The sequence below is a fragment of the Stylophora pistillata genome, chromosome 7 (assembly GCF_964205215.1).
Source record: "Stylophora pistillata chromosome 7, jaStyPist1.2, whole genome shotgun sequence".
Taxonomy (NCBI): Eukaryota; Metazoa; Cnidaria; class Anthozoa; order Scleractinia; family Pocilloporidae; genus Stylophora; species Stylophora pistillata.
The window spans coordinates 25,981,657-26,004,561 of record NC_142525.1 but is presented as its reverse complement, the minus strand read 5'-3'; the positions used below and the strand labels follow the sequence as shown (position 1 = coordinate 26,004,561).

The 22,905-nt window shown below is 38.0% G+C and overlaps 2 protein-coding genes across 3 annotated transcripts in view; one reads left to right on the top strand and one right to left on the bottom strand.

Annotated features, from left to right (window-relative positions):
- The window catches only part of LOC111336012 (DNA polymerase epsilon catalytic subunit A), a 59,032-nt gene extending 42,165 nt beyond the window's left edge, over positions 1 to 16,867 (top strand). The window contains exons 47-66 of one of the 2 annotated variants that reach the window (XM_088727137.1): positions 1,327 to 1,414; positions 1,757 to 1,932; positions 2,154 to 2,268; positions 3,162 to 3,227; positions 3,723 to 3,814; positions 4,045 to 4,134; positions 5,061 to 5,145; positions 5,958 to 6,040; positions 6,664 to 6,784; positions 7,830 to 7,955; positions 8,464 to 8,535; positions 9,573 to 9,683; positions 9,796 to 9,881; positions 10,295 to 10,433; positions 11,816 to 11,862; positions 12,243 to 12,330; positions 12,410 to 12,492; positions 13,651 to 13,789; positions 15,316 to 15,425; positions 16,549 to 16,867. In XM_088727137.1, the coding sequence (XP_088583263.1) occupies positions 1,327 to 1,414; positions 1,757 to 1,932; positions 2,154 to 2,268; positions 3,162 to 3,227; positions 3,723 to 3,814; positions 4,045 to 4,134; positions 5,061 to 5,145; positions 5,958 to 6,040; positions 6,664 to 6,784; positions 7,830 to 7,955; positions 8,464 to 8,535; positions 9,573 to 9,683; positions 9,796 to 9,881; positions 10,295 to 10,433; positions 11,816 to 11,862; positions 12,243 to 12,330; positions 12,410 to 12,492; positions 13,651 to 13,789; positions 15,316 to 15,425; positions 16,549 to 16,615 (1,984 nt within the window). In that variant the 3' untranslated portion in view covers positions 16,616 to 16,867. The remainder of the gene's footprint in view (positions 1 to 1,326; positions 1,415 to 1,756; positions 1,933 to 2,153; positions 2,269 to 3,161; positions 3,228 to 3,722; positions 3,815 to 4,044; positions 4,135 to 5,060; positions 5,146 to 5,957; positions 6,041 to 6,663; positions 6,785 to 7,829; positions 7,956 to 8,463; positions 8,536 to 9,572; positions 9,684 to 9,795; positions 9,882 to 10,294; positions 10,434 to 11,815; positions 11,863 to 12,242; positions 12,331 to 12,409; positions 12,493 to 13,650; positions 13,790 to 15,315; positions 15,426 to 16,548) is intronic. The other variant, XM_088727138.1, reaches the window with a different exon arrangement.
- Positions 16,868 to 18,519: 1,652 nt separating this feature from the next.
- On the bottom strand, positions 18,520 to 22,882 carry LOC111336212 (uncharacterized). The gene is made up of 3 exons (XM_022942269.2): positions 22,742 to 22,882; positions 21,395 to 21,581; positions 18,520 to 19,829 (listed from the first exon to the last, which is right to left on the bottom strand). Exons 2-3 carry the CDS (start codon positions 21,578 to 21,580, stop codon positions 18,546 to 18,548), a joined length of 1,470 nt encoding a protein of 489 aa, XP_022798004.1. The 5' UTR covers position 21,581; positions 22,742 to 22,882; the 3' UTR covers positions 18,520 to 18,545.
- Positions 22,883 to 22,905: the final 23 nt, after the last annotated feature.

The window sequence follows — 22,905 nt, the reverse complement described above, 5'->3', positions numbered from 1 at the left end:
AAATTAAAGTGCACCTACACCCAAAAAATTTTTTTCGCTTAACGAAGTAAGCTTATTTTTTTGAGTATTTCTGCGCAAAAACTTTTTTATTTGCTCAAATCTTCAATTTTCTATGCCCAGTCAAAATACGGAAAATCGGCCGCCATCTTGCCCTACGACCGAGTTTAAAGAAGAATGGCTCTAGCGGGTAATGTGACGTCAAATCGAGAACACGAAAGTCTGCATCTCACACATTTTCACTTGTTTGGGAAGATTGTCGTCGATATCGACCGAAATATGCCGACTAGGTGTGTTGTATGAAGATTGTATGGAGCGCGATACCCTCTTGCAAATTTCGCACGTTGCTACATCCTTCTACAACACACTTAGTCGGCATATTTTCGGACAATTATCGACTACAACCTTCCCAAACAAGTGAAAATGTGTGAAAAGCAGACTTTCGTGTTCTCGATTTGACGTCACATTACCCACTAGAGCCATTCCTCTTTAAACTCGGTCGTGGGGCAAGATGGCGGCCGATTTTCCGTATTTTGACTGGGCATAGAAAATTGAAGATTTGAGCAAATAAAAAAATTTTTGCGCAGAAATACTCAAAAAAATAAGCTTACTTCGTTAAGCGAAAAAAAATTTTTGGGTGTAGGTGCACTTTAACTGTACTTCTTTTATAAGGAATCGAACAACAGCAGGAAATTCTTAAGATTTTGAAGTTAGGTGTGATAGTGTGACCTAAAGGAAATTTATGATGCAAATCCTGTATGTAGGACGAAGGAAATTCTTCAGTATGATTTTGAAGTTAGGTGTGAGAGTGTGACAAAGGAAATATATGATCCAAATCCTGTGTGTAGGATGATTTGATTATCATAGGCGATAGTTTCTGCAGATGTAATTCTAAAACTATGATGAAAATATTGCAATGTCATACACAGTTGTGAGCCTGGTCACATAAGTTTCAATCTTATATTAACATCAAATACCTCAAAAAGAAAAATGCCCCTGGACTCCAAATAAGAAATCCAGATCAAGCCACAAGCAAGGTCATTGTCCATGAGTCACTGGACAAACTATGTGGTTTTCTCACATTGTTTCTTGTTTCCAAGCGTTTAAAAAAGTATACAGGTGTACTGCAACTGGTATGTTTACTCATGCTGACCATTCAGCCAGGCCTGTCAGAATACCTCAAGGAAACATTTGGGGGGGGGGGGAGGAGGGGGAGAGATAACATGCATTTGATCCACAGGTGATAACCATACTGCCACCTGTTTCCTTTTTGAACCAGGATAAACTGCATGTTTAGGTGTGTGACTGACTGATTATTTTATTCAACAGCAATGCTCAGCACAATGTTCTTGACTGGCAGCGACATGCTGCAAGAAGGATGGTACAGCATTACCTTGAGGTGGAATTGTTTTACCAGGTCAGGGATGATTCTTGTATGTATAATGGTAATTGAACTAAGTGGAGTGCAATTTGATCTGCATGATTTCAAAATCAAACAAGTCTACAGCGTGAGTTTGATTTGAGGATCACATGGTTTTCAGGGGGGGATAATGGAGGGTCATTCATTACCAACAGAGTATAAAATGTGGACTATAGAAAGTTGACTGTCAATCATCTTACAATGAGGGGGAATCGCTAGAATTTTACAAGGGGGGATCAAAGCAATTTTATCCTAACACAACCAAAATCCTCGAACCCCCCCCTCCTACAGGCAATGACAAATGACTTGTCGCTGAATCAATTTCAATCTTACCACCAGACTCAGCTTGAACTAGCTCAGTACTTTCATGTCCCAGTGGGAAATGTCCCATCAGACCCAACCCTGTTTGCTGCAGACCTCTTCTATGCACGTCACCTTCAGAAGCACAATCACTTGTTGTGGATGTCACCAATGGACAGACCTGATCTGGGTGGCAAGGAAGATGATGATAATAGGTCTGTCAACTTGACTGTATTCATTCTTATAACAATGTAACATTGTTAAGGCTGTACATTTCGTCAGCTCTTGAGCCCTCAGTATTGCCTGCCTTCTATTGAGAACCCTGAGGTATTTAAAAAAATTTAATGTCACCATTGTGTGGCTATTACGCATAATATGTCTACTATTTCAATGATATCATAATTTATCAAGTATGGTTTATTTTTTTATTCAATAGACTTAGTGTCGTCTCTGAAGAAGGGGGAAACATTGAAGTTAATCGCCCAGGGTGCTATCCAACAGTTTGTGTGGAGCTCTCAATTGACTGTTTTGCAGTGAACACTGTATTGCAGGTAAATATAAACAAAATATACATTCATGCTTGCCATCACTGATGCTATTCATCATTATCATCATCATCATCATCTGGTGTCACCGCTCTCCATAGTCATAAAGTTGCACTGGGAGGGGTATATTGGCCCATTGTGGTCATGCCATTCCACCTAATAGACCACTTTCATAAATGGCTGCCAGATTAATATTCTTTTGTTTAAATTTAAATTAGCCCTACTGGCCTCGTTCTCCAGTACAAAATTCAAAAGAATACATTATCTCAAGCGAGGCTAGAAGGGCTAATTTAAATTTAAACAAAAGAATATTTATACGGCAGCCATTTATGAAAGTGGTCTACTAATTGCCAGCTGGTTCAGGGTTCCTGCCAGGTCTTCACAGCTAGAATAGCTGCAGTGGGATTTAGGATCCACTTTACTTTACCCTGTCAGGAACTCCCATCCTCCACAATTGGCCACCTGTTATGAATATAAGGATGTCAAGGGTTTAGTCTAAGGGAGGCTGTAAAAGCTTTGAGTGGTATAACTTCAATCAATAACAGAGTCATTTCAAGTCTTCAGTTGTTTTCTAGCAGAGGTAGTAATGTGCATGTATCCATTGCTGTTTTTGTTGTTGTTGTTTTTTAATCTATACCTGTTTGAAAATTCTGATGGCACTTTTGCTGAACCCTTTAATCTGATTATTAATTCTCACCTCTAACTGCTATAACTTTCCTTGTAAATTAATCACAAGAATATGGTGTTAGATCAAGATAACAACTACCTGATAAGTTTGAGTACTCTCATGATCTGTTTTCTGGATAATGTATGGAAATTATAGGCAGAAGTTACATGTTCATCACTTCAAAGAGTTAAAGGGTTAACAGAATTGCCTTTGTTGTCATAATTGTTTTCAGTCTGCACATATCAATGACTTTGAAGGAGGCTCTGCAACTGGAATCAGTTTTGACAGTATGCCACAGGTGACAATACCCTATTTTGATGAATATTATAATTATGCCCTTTTTCTTGACTAGTAATGATAATGATGCATTATTGTGCAATCTCCACATTGATATGCTCTAATACACCTTACAACACTTTGCAAGAGACTATGGCCTGACTGCATTGAGAAGTTTAAAATTTTTGAAAGGAGATTTAATAGTTGCCCCAAATTTTGGAATTTTTGGAAACAAGGCCAGACCACACAGTGGTAGTTACATTCCCTACTCTTTGCTAGAAGTGTGTGAGTTCTTTTACTTCACCTTCTACCCAGTACAGAGAAGATGCAGGAGACTTGAAGTTTCCTTTAAAATCAGACCAGATGTAAGACTGCAATATTAAAACTCTACTCTCATTTGCAGACCAACACAGTTCAGTAACCACCCCCCCCCCTCCCTTTGGGGTAGCCCCTATCTTTATGGCCATATAGGAGAGTAGCCCTCGGGAAAAACTGATGCCTTTGGTTTCGATTGTAGGCTTCTTTAGTAGAACTAGTGCAAGGAGGGTCCAGTGCAGCCTCCAGTTTGACAACTTATGATGAAGCTGCTCTTTGCTCCAGTGCTTTTAGGTTAGTAAACAGCCACATTAAATAGTTATTCACAGAAATAATACAATTTCACTGAATGCAACACCACAGCTGTTGCATCTACCCTTAAATGAGAACAGACAAAAAGAACTTCTCAAACTTCTTCAGTTGTGTGCAAATTTGAAGAACTGTAGGTACGAAGAGCCCTAATTTTTGCTTCATGGTTTCTGTTTACTTCATGGTGTCAAGGAATTATAATTATTTTCTTGCAGAATCCTCAAGGGTATGGTTCACAGCTGGTTACATGAGGTGTCTACGTATGGAAATCTGAATGCAGATGCACAGTTGATGCATTTTTACAGGTGAAATTATGAGAAAAAAGACACAGTAGTGTACAATATGTTAAGGCAAACTGCTCAGGTTTTGGAGACAGCTGATATTTGTGGTTTAAGCTGACAATTATCCTTGCTATGGTAAATGAATGGGGTATTTTCTTCCTTTGACTCCCGAAGTGATTGACTTGTAACTTCATCCTGTATTTTATCTATGCATTATCCAGCAATCAGGTAATGAAAATACTCAAACTTATCAGGCACGACCAAAACCAAAATTTCATAACTAATTTACAGGAAAATGTGTGGCAGCAGGAGGGGAGAATTAACAATCAGATTTTGAGAGTGAAAAGGTTAATGTTTGACATCCAGGACACCAGTTCAAAGGTCTCGATTTGAGCCCTTTGAAGAGTAATTGCATTGTGTTCACAGTGATCCCTTCCCTAATAAAACAAGTTGTTACCAGTTAATTGTCAGATTGTCTTAAAAAATCTTTTGTTGTTAGCCATAGCGCTTAAGGATGTAAATATATAATTATGTTTAAGTAGGTATATTTTCTTAACACAAGATTATCCTAAGTGAAACATTTTTATTAGAAAATTTTGTATATTTTTATTATTAAGATTTTCAAACTAAATTATACACATAATTCAGTCTTCGGACTGCAAGGTGTTTCTTTTTAATAAACGATTTATCTATCTGTCTATCTAAAACCCTCACTACATACATAGGGATGGAGAGGGGGGGGGTGCGCTCCTTCTAATGGTTATCATCTCACCCAGGGAGAGAAACAAATACCACTATGCCAGGAACTAGTTGAAGCAAGCTAACCTCCAGTCTTTTGGAGTCATTAAGCTTTGAGAGTGGTTTCATGTACCTTCCACCCTTTGTTTCAGTTTGCTTTATTCTGATTTAATCCATTTGTAGTAACTTGCATTCTATATTCTCTTAATCAGGTGGCTAGCATCTCCCTCTGCTCTTCTTTATGATCCAGCTTTGTGTAGAATGGTCCAAAGAATGATGAAGAAGTTATACATGCAGGTTTGTAATTCACCCTCCTTTTTGGCCCCCCGCTGTTCATTAACTAACACTCTTTCAACAGAAAACCAGCAGTACCTTCTCACTTAGCTTTAATGAAGTGACCCAAAGGGTTATGTGTAGGACTCCTCAGCACGATCATCAGAAGTACGAAAAAAATCATGGAATGCCCCTTGCAAAACCAATTTCCAGCTTTCTGTTAATTTCTGGAGCTTTCTAGAAGTTTCTAGAATATGACAGCTTTAATCCAGATTCCTATTCTAACTTTTTTCTAGAAAATATTTTTCCAGTGTTTCCAAGTTCTAAGTTCTTTCAAAACCTGGAAATAGCTGGAATTCAATGCACGTATTGGCTGCTGCTAGAAATTGACAGCTTTTTCCAGTCTGCATTTCTTGCAGGAAACTGGAATAAGCCAGAAATAGTGAACAACTAATTTACATTTAGCAAAACTGAGAGAAATTGTCGGCTTAGTCAGTTTCATTTTAGTTTAAAGTCTCCATCACCTGATCGCTTGTGGAAAGCTTTTCCTCGATTTTAAGCTCATAATGGTTAACAAACGCTCGACTGAAGATAATTTCTTTTGAACAATTGTCATGAAATCGTAATGACGTTCCCCTCTCTTATTCATTAAGAAAGCCTGATAATTTATCTTCTCTATATCTTCTGTATATCAGCTCCTCCCTTATTTTTCTTACAAAAAAAATTAGTGGGGGGGAGCTGAGAAAGCTTCATCTCTAGTCTTGTCCTTTCAGACCTCTCCTTTAATAATTTAAATTATACACTCTAAAATCTGTGGTTGCTGTTGGTTTTTTCAGCTCATAGCTGAATTTAAGCGTCTTGGTTCCACTATAGTGTTTGCAAACCTTAGCAGAATAATCATTTGCACAAAGAAGAGAAGGTACAGTACTATAATAGGGTTTCTGCAACTAGTTTATCTTGGCACAACTTTGAAGTGGAAGATTTGTGTACAGACTCTAGGTTGAAATCCAGGTTAAAGCCTGGCTGGTTCATGGCAGTGTGTTCTTGGATGACACAGGTTCCTCTTACTGTGCCTTCCTTTCTGTAGGAGTTTAAGTGGGTTTGGTTGATTTGTGTTGGAAACCCGACAAAGTACTGGTTGGTGGGAAGGGTGGGCTCAGCCTAAAATTTGCAAGAAACTTAAAAGACACAAAATCCGCAAAGTCGTTTATAATTAAGAATTAACAATTAAAATTTAAAATGATTCACCATTTGCTACTGCATCCGCTTTTCAGTATTTTCCAAACACAAAACAAAGTATTCCATTGTAAAGGGGCAGCTTAGGAAAAAAAATAAAAATTGGTCTGCTGTAGCAAAAAATTGCAATCTTAGTGGCAATGTGTCAACTATTTTGTCATGGATTTTGGCATTTTACAATTGCACATCAGTGTTGTATAGAAAGCAGGATAAACTCTGGAAGCAATGGGTTTCAAGGCTGGTCACATGTAACCTATCATTAAACAACAACCTAAAATGCATGCCATTTTCATTTTCATCCCACAGTGTTGCTGATGCCAAGGCATACGTGGATTTCATTCTCAATAGTATTCACAGAAAAGACTTGTTCCATAGTATAGAAATAAAACCAGAATCTTGCTGGGAGTATCTTATGTGGATGGACCAGGTAAATATTAGACTGTCTCATTCCTTGAACCCTTTATCTCCCGTAAGTGACCAAGACAGAATTTCTCCTTACAATATCAACACAATCTCCAGAAAACGAGTGATGAGAATAAAGAAAAACATCAATTAGGGAGGTAGTAGTTGATCCAATACCAAATTCTCTGAACTAATAACATAAGAATTGTATGGCAGACAGTTAGTTTATTTATTTATATTTATATACATTATTTATACAGAAATTCCAGTTCAGCATAGCTGGTTTAAATGGAGATCTGTACAAAATAATATGAATAATTACTAAATTAGCTAATATAATTGGAGATCTATACAAAAATTATGAAGAGATATTAAATTGTGAATAAATAATAGACAGTAAAAATCATTTGAGTAGTACAAAAAAGATAAAACTAATTAAGATAATTTAGGTGTTTCTTGATGTTTAGCTTAAAACTAGTGAGAGACTGATCATGGCGTAGGTTACGAGGAAGAGTGTTCCAGGATTTGGCGGCATTGTACTAAAGGATGTTTGAAATTTAGTTGTTTTGGTAAGAGGTGGGCGGATAAGGTCTTTATTTCTACTGTTATGATTATGGGTCTGCTCCGAGAAGTGGAAAGTTAGGAGAATTACTATTGAGATCTTGGACCAAAGTGAAAAGGTTATCCTTTTACAATCTAACATCAGTATGCATACTCTCCAAGTGTGGCTAGCATGACTAGCTTCAAATTTTCTCCTTACAATTTCACACATTAAGATCACAAGACTATAAAGGAATTTATCACCAACTAAAGAAGCTCTTGACTGTTAAGCAAATTCTCCTTGAAGCTCCTGAGGAAATGTATAGAGAACAGTATGGAGAATATGCATACTGATGTTAGGGTGTAAAGAGTTAAAAATGATTGTCAGAGAAACCAGACAAAATGCAGAAGGGTCGCCTAGTTGTGTACGTTACAGTGTACTGACTCTTCCTGCAATGAACCCCAGTTAAAACTCTGGTAGTATGTGCTGTTATTTGTTGGAGATGCAACAACTTTGTTTTGATTCTAAGGCAAACCATGGTGGGGTGAGAGGCAAGCTTCCCAAGGAAATTGATGAAGAAGAGGTTGTGGAAAATATGGAGGATCCACAGAACAGTAGTGATGAATTGATGGCCACTCCTAATGATGATGATGAAGTAAAGGAAATCTCTTTTTTATGATAATTTTTTTTCTATCTGTGTGGATTTTATTGTTTTTGCTGTATCTCTTTTAAAATGTTTTATTGAATAAACTTTTTAACCTGCCTTCGTAATAAGCTAATACTGTCTGAAGTAGAAAAATATAGAGTTGCATTTCTGATCTTTAATGTTTGGAGAAGAATTCATCTAAGATTGTTTCACCTTACTGATTTGTTAAATATTGGCAGCTTCATAAGTGCTGTCAGTCTAAATGTTTGGCTTCTTTTCCAAGTGCTCCATGATGTGTAACAATTTCAGCCAATTGCTAACATAAATCAGAAAAAAAAGGTTGCAACATACTGGAACAGAATACTCATTTATAAATATTATGTCATTTATACTGCTCCATTTCCACATCAGATGTTCAAACTTGAGCCATATTTTAGTATTTTGAAAAACTCTTGTGCAGTAAATTGACCTCTTCTTAATACCTCATCTCCTTTATTTTTGTACTTTTTCTTTTCAGCCCAATGTGGAAATGAATTGGAACATGAAGAGGTATCTTCCCTCGGCTGCTTCTTGTCAAAGCTATTTTCAGGTCTGTATCAGGGATAATGAGTTACTAAGTACTTGCCACTGAGCAGTGAGTGAGGATGCTATAGGCAGTGACACTATCAGAAATAACCCAATTTTATAAACATGGAGCTTTGTTTTACCATGGTTGTGGGGTGTGGGTTTATGTTGTTGCCATGCAAATCAGATGGGGGGATCCAGGACATTTCTTAGGAAGGGGTGCACCACTATGACATAACTGACGGGTGATGCAAACAAGGCTTTTTCAGAATACTAATTACAGTAAGAAAGCCACAGCTGATCTCAGGGGAAGGGGGGGTGCGCATTATCTAGAATTTATTACAATTATGAGGGCTCAAATTTAATTTTTGGAGCACTAACCCTTCAGGTTAGTAGACATCTTTTTTACTAACCAAATTATTAAGTTTGGTATCCAAGTTCACAAGTTACAATATCTCAAATATTCAACATTTTGATGATAACAACCAGCACAAATTAAATTAAAGAGTAGCTGAAATTGCATGGTGACCTTAAAAATGTTGACAATTATGCACTTATTTTATTTCCCTCTCTTTTACCATGATTAGTCAAGAACAGTACATCTACAGCACATTCTCTAAAATAAGTTTAAATTGATTTAACAACTTGAGTATTCTAAGTATTCCTCTGAGAGTCGGGTCTAACTGCTCATTGTTTCAAAGTCCACCAATGTTTAAATATGTTAGAAAATTAATTTTACTAACCATGTCGGGTTAGTTGGACACATTTTTAGTAACCAGACATTGAAAATTACTAACCTTTGGTTAACGTGTTACCGTTAATTTCGAGCCCTGGTTATCCACCTAGAATGTGGGTCAGTATGATAGTGATTTGAGGTGCCAAATGGAAGCTGCCAAATTCTAAATGCTGATTGTTTAATGAAATGTCCAATTTAGAACAAATATATGGTGTAAGGCATAAGCAAACCTGACAACAGATAATCACAAGCAAACCACAAAGAACATACACCATTTAGTGTTCTTTGCAATGTATCTGAGCAGAATTTTTTCTATTTCCTTCTAGATTATCATTGCTAGTCATATTCATGCAGTGTACACCCATTCCTTGGAAGAAAGAAGGCGCATTGAACCTGGCAGTACTCCAATTAAGAAAAGAACAAGCTCTCAGTCACAGGTTTAGCTCTCAACCATCTTAGTTCAGTGCAATCTTTTGGAAAAAAAACAAACAAACAAAAAAGGAAAATGAGGAAAACCTCACTGTCTTTTATTTGACTGTTCTCCAACAGAAAGTTGCAGACACATCAGCCACACCTAGTCTTGTAACATTTGCCCAGGAGAGGATCTCTGGTGAACTCACTCAAACTCTCTTCAAGTAAGCATCCTTCTGGCAAGGTTCTTGGTAGTAAACCTTTTAATTTATATGACTTATGAGCTACTAATTATATTGCTTTATCCTGCTTAAGGATCGTTAATTGATGGGAAACTCATTTCACAATGACCTCCTATCATTTAAAGAAATAGTAGAATATTTGTCTCCTTATTTGAGAGACACACAGTGATCCTGAATTGCTTCTACCAAGGCTGCCACCCCTTTACAATGAACTTATAATGGACATATTTCTGAAGAAGGGGAGGGAGGGTAAGGCAGGTTTGTTACCAAGGCCTCGACACCTTGACTCTGTTTAAAAAAAAAAAGTCTGTTTCGATCTCCATCTTGGAACTTTTTGAAGGGTTATTCTGTAATTATTACTAACAGCAGTGTCTATAAATATCCATCTATTTCAGTGTGACACAGAAGATACAACATGCATTATCTGGTGATAGATCTTCAAATACAGATCCTAGTGCAGAATTTCCTCTTTTGCCTGGATCCCATCTTCCACTGAACAATCCTGCTTTGGAGTTTGTGAAGTTCATCTGCAAGGTAATTAAGATCTGCTGCTTCATTTATCCCAATCACTTTATCAAACAAGTGGCCTAGCCAGCTGGAGTTTATCCAGGTTTCTTTTGCATGAAGAGTCTAGGACAGGGTTCCCACACTCCTTGAAAGTCCTTGAATTTAATTTTTTGTTTTCAAGGACTTGAAAACCCTTGAATTAAGACTCGGGTCTTTGAAAATTTCTGAAAAGTTCTTGAAAATAAGTGCAGAGGAATCAAAGTTGAAGTTTTCTTTTGTTTTCTGTGTTGAAAGTGTAAGTTTCCAGCATAAATAACAAAAGCAAATTTTCCTTTCAAATCCCACACCTGATTATGATGTTGACTTGTGATTTTTATTTATTTTGTACCTGATTGGTGCACTGAAAATAACCGTGAAAATAACCTAGCATGTGATCCTGTTTAATGCAAAAGGTCCTTGAATTTGAGAGCCAAGGTCCTTGAAAATGGCCTAAAAATTCCTTTAAAGACATTGAATTGGGTTCCTGAAAAAGTGCAAGAGCCCTGCTAGGAGTATCACCACTCCTCCCTGGATGGGATGCTAGTCTATCACAAACTTATCCCCAGCATTTCATCAGGGTTCCCTGACAATTCAGCAGTACCCATTTACACTCTGGGGTGGGGAGAGGCACAACCCATTTACACTCTGGGGTGGGGAGAGGCACTGTGAGAGTAAAGTATCTTGCCCAAGAACACAACACATAATAATTATTATAATAATAATAATAATAATAATAATAATAATAATAATAATAATAATAATTCTATCAATTTCTATAGCGCATTTACCATGTAATGATCTAATGGGTTTTACAACATTGTGCGGGGAACTTTCCAGACTGCCAGTGGCCGTTTACAATCAACAAAGGAGAAATTTTACAGATGCCCCCTTCCCCCAATTCCCAGTAAACAGGTCAGACCACCTCACAGTAATCTCGTGATGTGGGTTCTTTAACGTCCCCTGCCTAACCAAAGTAACTAATTGACAGATGCAAGAGACAGTACCTCCGGCTTTACGTCTTATCCGAGAAGACGAAGCAGCATCCCAGTCACGTCTCGAACACAGAGTCCAGCTCACTAACCATTGGGCTTCCCTGTGTTCCACTGCATGTTTATATAATTGCTTCTGGTCAGCAGGGGTTTCATTAAGGGCCTGGGCACCGGCCAAATTGACCGGTTGTAAGGACAGTTTTGCCCACCTGGTTTAACAATCTGGAAGATGGTTTATCTTACAAAGAAGTTTAGTTAAAAAAGTTTTAGCCGCCTGTGAAAACCAGTCACCCTCCTGCTGAAAACATTAATGAAACCCCTGGGTCAGGCTTTTTTCCCCTCTTTTTTTCATCAGAATTGAATTTTTCGTTTTGTCTTTAGGTGTTGTCCCTAGATTCTAACACTCAGCATCAAGTGAACAAGCTGAGGTATGAACTTCCCTCAGAGCGACGAACGAAGGGCTAACGCTTGAAACGTCAGCTTTTATAACCGTAACAGTGGCCAATTTACCATTTCAACTTTGTTGATATTTATATTCAAATTATTCAGACTGAGAGAGTCTTGCATCTAAATTCTCCTTACAAAATCACCCCTGAGTCACACGTTAAAGTCATGAGAATAAAGGAACAGATCACCAACTCAAGAAGCTGATTGTTGAACAAATTCTCCTTGTCAACACCTTGGGAAATGTATAGAAAATAGTATAGAGAATATGCATATGTTTATGTTAGGGTGTAAAGGGTGAAACTTAAGGCAACTGAAATTAGTTGATGAGGTGTCAATTGTGTGCTCTTATTTTCTACTACAGACGAGACCTGCTGAGGCTCCTTGCTGTTGGAGAATTTTCTTCTGAGGCAACATTTAGAGATCCTTGTTCGTCACTGGTTCTTCCAGAGGTACACTGGCCTCTTCTGCATAACATTACGAACATCGTCTTTGACACCATGATTTAATGTTGGATATTTTCCCCGATAGGTTATTTGCTTGTCCTGTAACTCTTGCCGTGATCTGGACCTCTGCCGTGATCCCTTCATAACCGCAGCAGAGGGAAACAATCCGTAAGTAGCTTAGCAAATGTTTTGCCAACCTATTGTAAGACGGCCAAAACAGTCGATGTAAGAACAAAAGATCCGAGGGAAGATTGACAAGTTTATTAAACAGCAAATAAATGCAACGGTACAAAAAAACGGGAACGAGTGACACTAAACATTAAATAAGAAAACAAAGCTCCAATGAGCTAAATGATGTAACAAGATTAAAATGGATTAGGGGAAAGTACTTAACACTAAAGGATAACCTACAGACAGAAATAATTCAGTAAAAGAAAGGAAACAAACAAAGTACTTGAAAACAGGAAATTGTGTGCCAGAAACTATCAAAAATAGTGATTGCTACACGAGGCATGAATTCAACAAAGACTACGAGCTAGGCTTAATATTACAACTTGAGCTAGTACAGTATAAAACAGTGAAAGGGGAAAATGAAATTACTAGTGTAATGAACCCATAATTTGGTACTGAAAACACAGCAATCATAGCAACAAGGAATTGGAAGCAGGTAAGCAAAATATTACAGCTGCTAATATGAAAACAATTGCAGTTTATCATAGCAGAGAAATTACATGCTGTGTGACAAAGGTCAAAGTAAACAAATAAAATACAGTAGTAAGATAAAAGGAATATGTGGCTAAACTAAGCAAATTCTAACCCGAAAATCGCTACAAAAATACAAATGGAAACAACTACATGCTAAGCTTAGGGCTCAAACAAACATAAAATACTGAAACATACCAAAAGCTAGTATAGCTCAGAATCCGCTTTAAGGGCACTCTCAGGAAGGCAACAAATCAACTGAACTTACCGAGCAAACGGTTGTAACTTATAGTAAAATACAGGAAAAGGTAAGAATAACTTAAAACCAAACATGGGCTAGGAGCGGTCAATTAAATAGGAATTACATAAGGAAAATCGGTGTTTACTCTTACACAACAGGACAAGGGCAGGTAAAGGGAATAATACAATTAACACATTACTAATACGGTTAACCCATTACTAACACAATTAACACATTACTGACAAGTCACTAAAATTCCAGAAAATAAAATAAACAGAACAAACATGTTTTAAGTAAAAAATAAGCCTAAGTGACTCTGTCACGCTATCATCAACTCTTATCCCACAAATTGTATTTATTTTTTCCTTCTTTACCTTTTGCAGTGCATGTTGCAGATGCGCAAATTTAGAGTGTGGCAGTGAATATGATATGGATTTCATTGAGAGCCAGTTAATTGACATGGTGCAAAAGCAGTCCATGGCATTTGTTCTTCAGGATCTGAAATGTGTTAAATGCCTCGGAGTAAGTTTTTGGAAAAATCTGTTCTCAAACAGGAGTGAACAATGGGAGTATACTGTTAACCCTTTAACTCCCATAGGTGTGACCAAGACAGAATTTCTCCTTACAATATCAATACAAGTTTAAGCAGAATAGTGATGAGAATCAAGAAAAATATCAATCAGGGGACAAGCAGTTGATCAAATACTAAATTCTTCAAAGTAACATCATAAGAATTGTATAAAGGCTGATAGTTTCTAAAGAAGCTGTTTGGGACTGCGTCAGTGGGGGTAACAAAATAATTTGAATATATCAACAAAGTTGAAATGGTAAATTGCCCACTGCTACGATTATAAAAGCTGATGTTTCAAGCGTTAGCCCTCCGTCGGAGCGAATGGGCTAAAGCCCATAAGAATTGTATGCCAGACAGTCAAGGAGAATTACTATTGAGATCTTGAGAGTGAGTGAGAGGGTTTATTAATAATGATGAAAAAATTTAATAATAATGCAGTTACTCGGAAATATTTTTCATACACAACAGTGGAGTCTACTCCTGGCAGATTAAGTTAACTTACCGAGTAGCAAAGCAATTAATTACCAATTTCTGATGCAAAAAGTGGAGATGAAAATCTAGCTCTAGTGAGGATATATGAATTTGGATCTCTCTGAGGCAAATTCCTTTGTAAAAGACCATTCCAGAAAGAAATTCCTTCTAAACAGAATTATTTCACAAAAAACATTGACGAAAAAAGAAATTTACATTTTTGAAATACTAGTTCTAAGGAAAACAAGAAAATTTACAAGAAACATTTAGGAATATCTGAGGAATATATCCTTCTCTCACCATTTCAAAATTTTTAGTTATCATTGCACACAGTATGGGGTTAAAGCAGCCACTTTTTCCATAAGTGGCAGCCATTATGGAGTAATAGACAGCTGTAAGGCAAAACCCAAACGTGAGAGCTTGTCTGAGTGGCGTCTAAACAGAGATAATAATAATAATAATAATAATAATAATAATAATAATATTTATTACATGACTCGGGCAGTCAGAGGGCCAATAACTAAAATCAGACAATCAAAATGCTCTATTTCCGGTCAATATTCTCTAAGTATTGGACCGGGCACTGTCCCGAATGATACCACACTTGTGTCCCTTTGAACTTCAGTCGTATAATAAATCTCTTATTAACCAAGCTTGTTTGGGACCGTACTGGAAGAATAACGGCCCTCGGTCTTTTTTGTACGGACCTCGCTGCGCTCAGTCCGTACTGTCAAGACCTCAGGCCAATATTCTCCTCCCAGTACAGCCCTTGCTCTTGGTTAATAAGATATATTTAATACTTATATTGCACTTTTTTTAAAGAGAGTGATGAGGGGTCTTGTAGACAGCAGTAGACCACCAGGAGGCCTGGTAACTGGCTTTCATTGAAACCCCTGGTTAAAGCACAGCTTTGATTTTTTATGCTCTTGTCAAAGCTACAGACAATGTTTTGAACTTTAGTACATGTATCTTTGTTTTCAACATGTTGATCAAATGGCCATTGCAGGTAAATGCCACAAATATGTCAAGATACTGCAAATGTGCAGGCAACTTTTCCTACACCCTGTCTCTTGATGAGTTCTTCAACAAGCTGAAGACTTTTAGAAATGTGGCTAGGTAAGTTTTAAACACTACAGGATAAGCTCTTTTCTTTTCTTTCACCTTTATTCCAAGGGAATGAAAAAATTATTCTTTAATCAGAACTCCTTGTATCAATTACCTTCACTGAAGGCCAGACACCTCTACTCTGCAGACACTTTTCCTGGTCTCAAAGGTTTTTCATAAATGGAGGTTCCACAACTTAATTCTTTTGTGATTGACACACCATATTTTTTCAAATAAGCGCCCACCCCCTAGGCCACGATATTGGTGAAGCGCCCCTCTTGACTAAGCCCCACTCCCTGTCATCTTAAATAGTAGGGATACAAGGAAAACCTCTTTCAATTGCCACCTTATTTTTTACTTTTAAAGCTTCAATTACAGGAGAATCAGCACAGGGGAAGAGTTTCTAAATAAGTGATTTCCTCCATTAACCACCCCTCCTTTTGGCTGAAATTTAAATAAGCACCTGAGAGTTTATTTAAGGAAATACAGTATTTCGAGTTACTTGTTCAAAACTGTTGTGGAACTGTTTTATCAGTCCTTGTTAAACACAAAGGGCCAGTTATCTAAACAAAGTTTACCAGTTGTTTAGCAAAACCGCATTCTCAGCCATCTTCAATTTAGCCGAACCTTTATCTGAACATTTATTTTTGTAAACAGTGTCAAGAGGGCTAAAAGCTTAAAAAGGAAGGACATTTACTTCATTAAATCAACCCTCTCATAGAGAATTTCTGAGGCCCACTGCTTGTATTAAGGCACGGTTTGGGTTAGACATTTTGTAGATAACTGGCCCTAATAGTCATTGAGTTGCAGCCTCTGTTTTAGTCTGCCTTTAGTCTAGACCTTTTCAAAATGAAATCTCCTGATTGTTCACTTAAAATTATTTTCTTCAAAATTTCTCTAAGTGACACATTTGCAGCTGTAAAAATCTAACATTTTGTTATTGTAAAGAATATTCAAATTTGTAAAAAAACACTCTAGCTAGCAGCTAGCATCTGTGTTGCTGTCTTTCTCTTTGTGGCTGTGGGATTATCATGGTGTTACCCAAAACAATATTTTCTCACACATGTGTAAAACTGTTAAGTTTTAAACTAGTGTTTTCTTTACTTAAGGTATTATTCTTATTACTTTGTTTCAGGCATTACAAGTTGGCACTTCTGGAAGAAACAGTCAACTGGATTATGCAGAAAAATCCCTACTCTTAAAGATCATTAACAAACACAATTTGAACATAATTTATTAAAAGTCATTACTGACATTTCTTGTCAGTGGTGCAATGCACCACACTTGCATCATTTCTTTTTACATAATTATAGCCAACATTAAAATTTACATTGCTTATCAGTTTTGTTTGCAAGTTTGGGGAGCATCAAAAAAATTATTGTAAAAACTGTTGTCATTTGTTCTCAGAGAAATTATCGATTTAATGGAATAAAGTACACCAAATCTTTGCAATAGTTCACGTCGTCACAATCTCTATTTGGACAGATACTGTTAAAAAATGAACACAGTCAAGTGCTCTTCTTCAATTAACTTTAGCCCTTGAGAGTACCAGACATCTAATACCTCATTAGATAGATATATAGATAGATCAAGCTAAACACTTGCAGACATACATGCAAGTTTACAATTATCATAAGGTTGAGATCGGACGTCAGCATTTTTATCAGGCGCCTCTGGCAGCCGCTTCAGTCCATGCAGCAATCTCACCTTCCCACCCATCTTACCCTGGGGAGGACATCCACTACACAGTAATCTCGTGCATGGGAAATTTATGTATCCTACCCCTAACCCTGCAGGAGATGGGACATAGGGCTTTATGTCTTATCTGAGAACATGAAGCAATGTGAGTGAAGCATCTTGCTTAAGGACACAAGGTCATGCCCCAGCCAGGACTTGAACCCAGGCCATCTGACCCAGAGTCTACCCTCCCTACATTGTTGCCCTGAATTTAAACTCATCAGCACTGATGAGGTTGGAAGAAGGTGCCGTAGCACTGTGGCAGTCGCGCTGACTGCCCACAGTAGGCAGATTACCATGGCAACACAACGTCGGTCCACCCCCTGGCACCAGCCACACTGACAAGTCAGTGGAATTGTGTTATACTTACCTGCTCTTGGCCCGCCATAGAGGAGGGAGGGTGGGAGCACAAGAGGTGGCTCATGTTAGGATCTGCGACGATCTCAAAACGTCCTGAAAACCTTGTCACCCTGCAATTGCAAAGGGGGCGCCCCGCAGCATGTCCTTCGCTGACAATTGTGCCTTGATTTCAACCTTGCCTAAATTTCATTTAGCCTCATTTAAATAATTAGGTCACAAGAATAAAGGAAATAATCACCAACTGAAGATACCCCTGAATATTACAAACAAATTCTCTTGTTCAGGAGCTAAAGAAATGTATAGAGACAAAGATGGAGAATAAACATACTGAGGATAAGGGTTTCCAATAGTTTTGTAAATCCTTAAAATTTATTCTTAGCATAGAACTTATCATTTCATTTCAAAAAATTTTTTTGGTAAACACAGCATACACTATTGAGTTATGGATGCATGCGGGAGGTTGCTAAGCAAAAAAGAAGCACAAGAGTCGCTCGAGGCGATAGCCGAAAACGACTCTTTATAGCTTCTTGAGCGCTTAGCAAACCTCCCAAGTGCATCCATAACTCAATAGTGTACGCTATGGTGTTTACCATTTGTTTTATAACATAACATTGATATATTGTAGCTAGAGTTCCCCTTTATTTAACAAATTCTACGTGACCAGAAAAAACAAGTGCGCGTGGAAAAATAGTCTTTACATTTGCTCATGTCGGCAGCGTACACCCATGGCGAATGGGGGACGCTAAATTGACCAATCAGAGCGCGCGCTTTACATTGGTTATGTTATAATACAAATTCTCGCAAACACATCATGAGAACAGACATCTGGGGGAGGGGGGGAGTGTTTCCATAATAAAACTTCAAAATCTTGATGGTCTGATAACAAAGAAATGCATGGCAGTCAGAGAGGAGAAGCACCAAAACCTTGGAAGGTAAAGGGTTCATTAATTTGCCTTCATTTGTGAGCTACATTACTTGGTATGATCCATGAGATCCTATTGTTTGACAGTTCAACTGTAAAAGTCCAGTTATGTTTTAATGAGGTTGTTTTGAAATTTTTCGTTTTCCCTTCTCATCATTTTTCCATTCAGCTTGTATACAAACAAATTCACTGTAGTCAATTTCACCATCTTTGTCTGCATCAAGCACATCAATGATTCTGTCCACCTCATACTGTGTTAACCCAACCTGTGATTTCCGCAGTCCTTCTGCAAATTCCTTCACACTTACTTGCATGCTCCCATCACGATCCAACTTTTGAAACAAGTCTACAATTTGAACATGTTCTTTTGCTATGTAGTTACGCAAAAGTGTTCCTGGATCAGGTTCTTCTTGTTTGTGTCTTAATTCTGGAGTCTCATCTGTAATGACTTCAGTTTGCCTCAACTTTCTTAATTCTTCTGCAATAATATGAAATTCCTCCTTTAAGAAAGCACCAGTCAGATCAATCTTGTGAATTCTACTGTCTCCATTTTTTAAAATAGAATTCAGAAGAGCACTTGCTCCCTTGTTTTTTAGGTTATTTTTTGACAGCCTCAAAACTTCCAGTGAAGAATTGCTCTCCAGACATCTGGCAATGCTGAAAGCACCTGTGTCTGAAATCCTATTGTTACTTAAATCCAAGAATTGCAGTGTACCATTCTCAAGCAGAGCCCCTGCTACTGCTCGCACTGCATCATCTGATAAACCATTCCATGCCAAGTTCAGGCTTTTAAGCTTCACATTTCCTCTTAGTCCTTTGGCAAGAGCCAGGCCACCTTTGACTTGTATGTGATTCCAGCTAAGATCAAGATCTGACAATGTAATGTTCTCATCAAGAACTTTTGCAAAGAACTCACATGCTTTGTTGGAGAATGTATTACAGCTCAGATCCAAGTGGGTAAGGGTGTTGTTTACCAGCAGTGACTGGCACATAACCTCAGCATCTTTATCATCAAGGTTATTTCCTGCAAGTCTAAGCTTGGTTAGTGTGTTGTTCTCTTTTAGAGTTTCTGCCATCTCTGCAACTGCCCCTCTACCAAGCTGATTTTCAGACATATCTAACTCCACTATGAAGTAGTTTTCTCGTAACAGTTTTGCCACAATCTCACCTCCCTCTTCTCCAATACCATTGTCCCTTATATTTAGACTAGTGACTCTTGTATTGTATAAAAGAGCCAGTGCCATTGCTCGGATGCCTAGTGGACCAAGTCCATGGTGTGACATGGTAACTGTCGGTTCTGTCATGTGCCGCACAAAGAAGGAGGCAGGAACAATGCCAAGTTTCTGACACGCACGCTGGTATAGGGTTCGCCCTGTTGGATCATACTGTGGCTTTAGCTGAAAGACAAGAGTGTAGGCATGAGTTTGAGTTGCACAGCTGCAAGATTGCATCTTTGTGCAACCTGCTGCAAAACTGTGAGGGTATCGGGTCGTGATGTAGAAAATGTAGACTATGCATTGCTGAAACTCATATTCTTTTTAACAATTTGATTCCCAGGAGTGGCCAGAAAATAATTTCTCTTAAAGCGAAAAACGTGACAAGAAGACAGAAAAACTCAACCATGTGGCAGTTCTTGATCTAAAACCAAATTCTCAGAGCTTAAAACATGAAAATGTAAGGCAGACAGCAGGAGGTTCTACCAAAAGGAAAATGCTGAGACTTATTTCCAGAAAGATGTTCCATTCAAAATGGTGAATAGTGAGATTGTGTGCTGTTATCAAAACTCTGCACAATCATACACACCCCTATTGAGGTTAGATAAGGGAGTAAATAGCTGAATACCAGCCCCTCCCCCATTGGGGCTGGATTGCATTCATTGCAAATTTCTTAACAAGGTTATCCAATCATACGGCTAACTTGCTATCTTAGATGTACCAATTGAAATGTCAGCAAAGAAAAGCTAAAAAGGGTGAGACAATAGACTTCACAAGCAGTCCTTCACTTTTGGTGAGGTCTGTCTCATGAGTAAAAAAATAAATCAGGGAAAAATTAGGTAGTGGCTAGCATGCCACATGGAACTCTGGGAGTGAGGAGTGAGGGGGACAAAACATAGTTCTTCTACACCTCTGCAGTCGGACGCTGTTTAGGTACACAAGCCTGTTTAGGCTAAATAAGAGAGCAAATAAGTGAGTACCCCCCTTCCTCATCAGAGCTGGAGTGCATTGATTGCAAATTTTTCACAAGGTTATCCAATCATATGGTTATCTTATATGAACCAATTGAAAAGCAGAAGGAGAAAAGCTAAATGGGGTGAGATTGTCAACTTAAACATGAAGGCATGCTATAAAAGGAGAGGTCCCTTAGGTGCCTGGTAGACGAACAAAAGGAGCTAATGAGATGTTTACTTCCACCAGCATGGTGGCAATGATGTAACATGCGAACCACCTACTTCGATTTCAAATTTACCACCACAAATAAAGACAGTTTCCATTGGAGAAAGGAAATACAAATCTCAAAAATTCTTGTATTGTGACGAAAACATAAAACAATTTTGAGGAATGCGCCCGCTGTTCACTGCTTTGGATTAGCTATAGCTCAAGCTGAATTGACTCTTTGAGTTCTACATCACACGACAGTTGATTGACAACTGATCCAGAGGTACCTAAGGCACCTCTCCTTTTATAGCGTGCCTTCGTGTTTAACAAGCAATCCATCCCTTTCTGTGAACTCTGTTGCTCAAGTCCAAAAAAATCAGGGAAAAAAAGATAGTGGCTAGCATGCAATGTGAAACTCTGGGAGTAAGGTGGAAAAGAAAAAACATAGTTCCACTATTTTTATTTCTATTTTGCAAGTTTTTGTTTTGATAGACTTCGCTTAAAATGCAAGGCTCACCAGGCCCCTTGGAAAGAGAGGTGTCAATTGATATGTAAATAGGTAGAGTACAACATGAGATGACAAGTACCTCTTCACACTCTAAATCAGTTTCCCATCCATCTGAATCGTCACTCTCATCAGTGCCACTTGCAGGTGAAGCACTGCCTGGTTTGAGTTTTCCATGATTCGGATTCACTGACAGAGTGACAGAGCTCAATGCTCGTAAGGTCTTGTCAACCTTCTTCACTGTGGCATTTCTAGCATGCATTGTCATGCTGAAATGGAATAAACAGTTCAGTTGTTATGCGGATTTTGAGAAAGTAATTATCGCTTTTGCCCCTTTGTTAGCTTAGTGAAATCAAAGCTGTTAAAACTGTCATCTTCCTGGCTGAATAATTTGCTATAGCAAAAACAGATACACTTACATGTACTGGATCAAACTACCACCCGTAGAAACAAAACAACTTGAATTTAAACGGTTTTCAGTAACAAAACACCAGGCTCGTTATTTTTTTCCTTCCTAAACCCATGTTTTGCCTCATGTACATGCACAAACAAAGCCCGCCCAATTAACCGAGGCTCCCAACTACAATTCCTTATTACAAGATTGAAGCGATTTCCTTTGAAAACCAAAAGTAATCTTGACATGCAATCTACTTTTAATCCATTTTCTGTTCCAGATCGGTTGGATGCAAGATTAACTAGTCCATTGACTCGTTAGAACATCGTCTTCGATCAAAGCGACATTCGAGTCAACATAATCCGATTTTCGGAATTTTATTAAAACTATTTGTTTACCCCGGAAACATTTCAATTTTGTCGTTTTACTTCATAGTTCTTCCACATAGAATTTTGAATCTTTTTATTCACTCAGGCATAATTTTTTTGCTAGTAAGAGAAACCTGGCCTATGGTTCACTTAAAATGATTGGAGCTAGATGCGAATGTGGAATATTGACTAGAAGCGTTCCAAAAGCGTTCGCGGTCATTCAGTTCGAGATTACTTCTATAGCCCATATTTAGGCCTATTCTGGTACATTCGGGGTCTCGAGAAAGTTCTGTGCTGAACAATGATCGATTCAACGGTTCAAGATTTATCAGGGCTCGATACAGTTCGGTAAAGCTGGGTAACGTGCTCGATTGTTCCAGTCGGCGTGAGGGAATTTATCTTTTGTCAGACAAATTGAAAAGCTTTTGTTACGGCTCAAATTAAAATATGATCCACGGAATTGTTAACTAAAAGCTAGCAAAGTCCACGAGAACATACTGAAAACTTGAATCAGGATAAAATGTTATGTGCTATGCAAATAATCCTAGTTCTCTCAAACAAACTGAAATCAAGGGATCTTAAGTTTACCGCCATGTATGTTTAATTGAATTTTGGCGAATTTAACCAAAACAAAACTGTAGAGACTTAAAGAGAAGACTAATCCTACCTTTAATTTTATAGCTTTCAGCCAAAGACACCTAAAACGCCCAAACAGCCATTTAGATTCTGCTGTCCTTTTCTAAATCACCGTCGATCGACTGTTCTTTTCACGAAATGTAGCTGTGAATATACTATGATTTCTCGTGTCATTTCCATGACAACCATACCAGT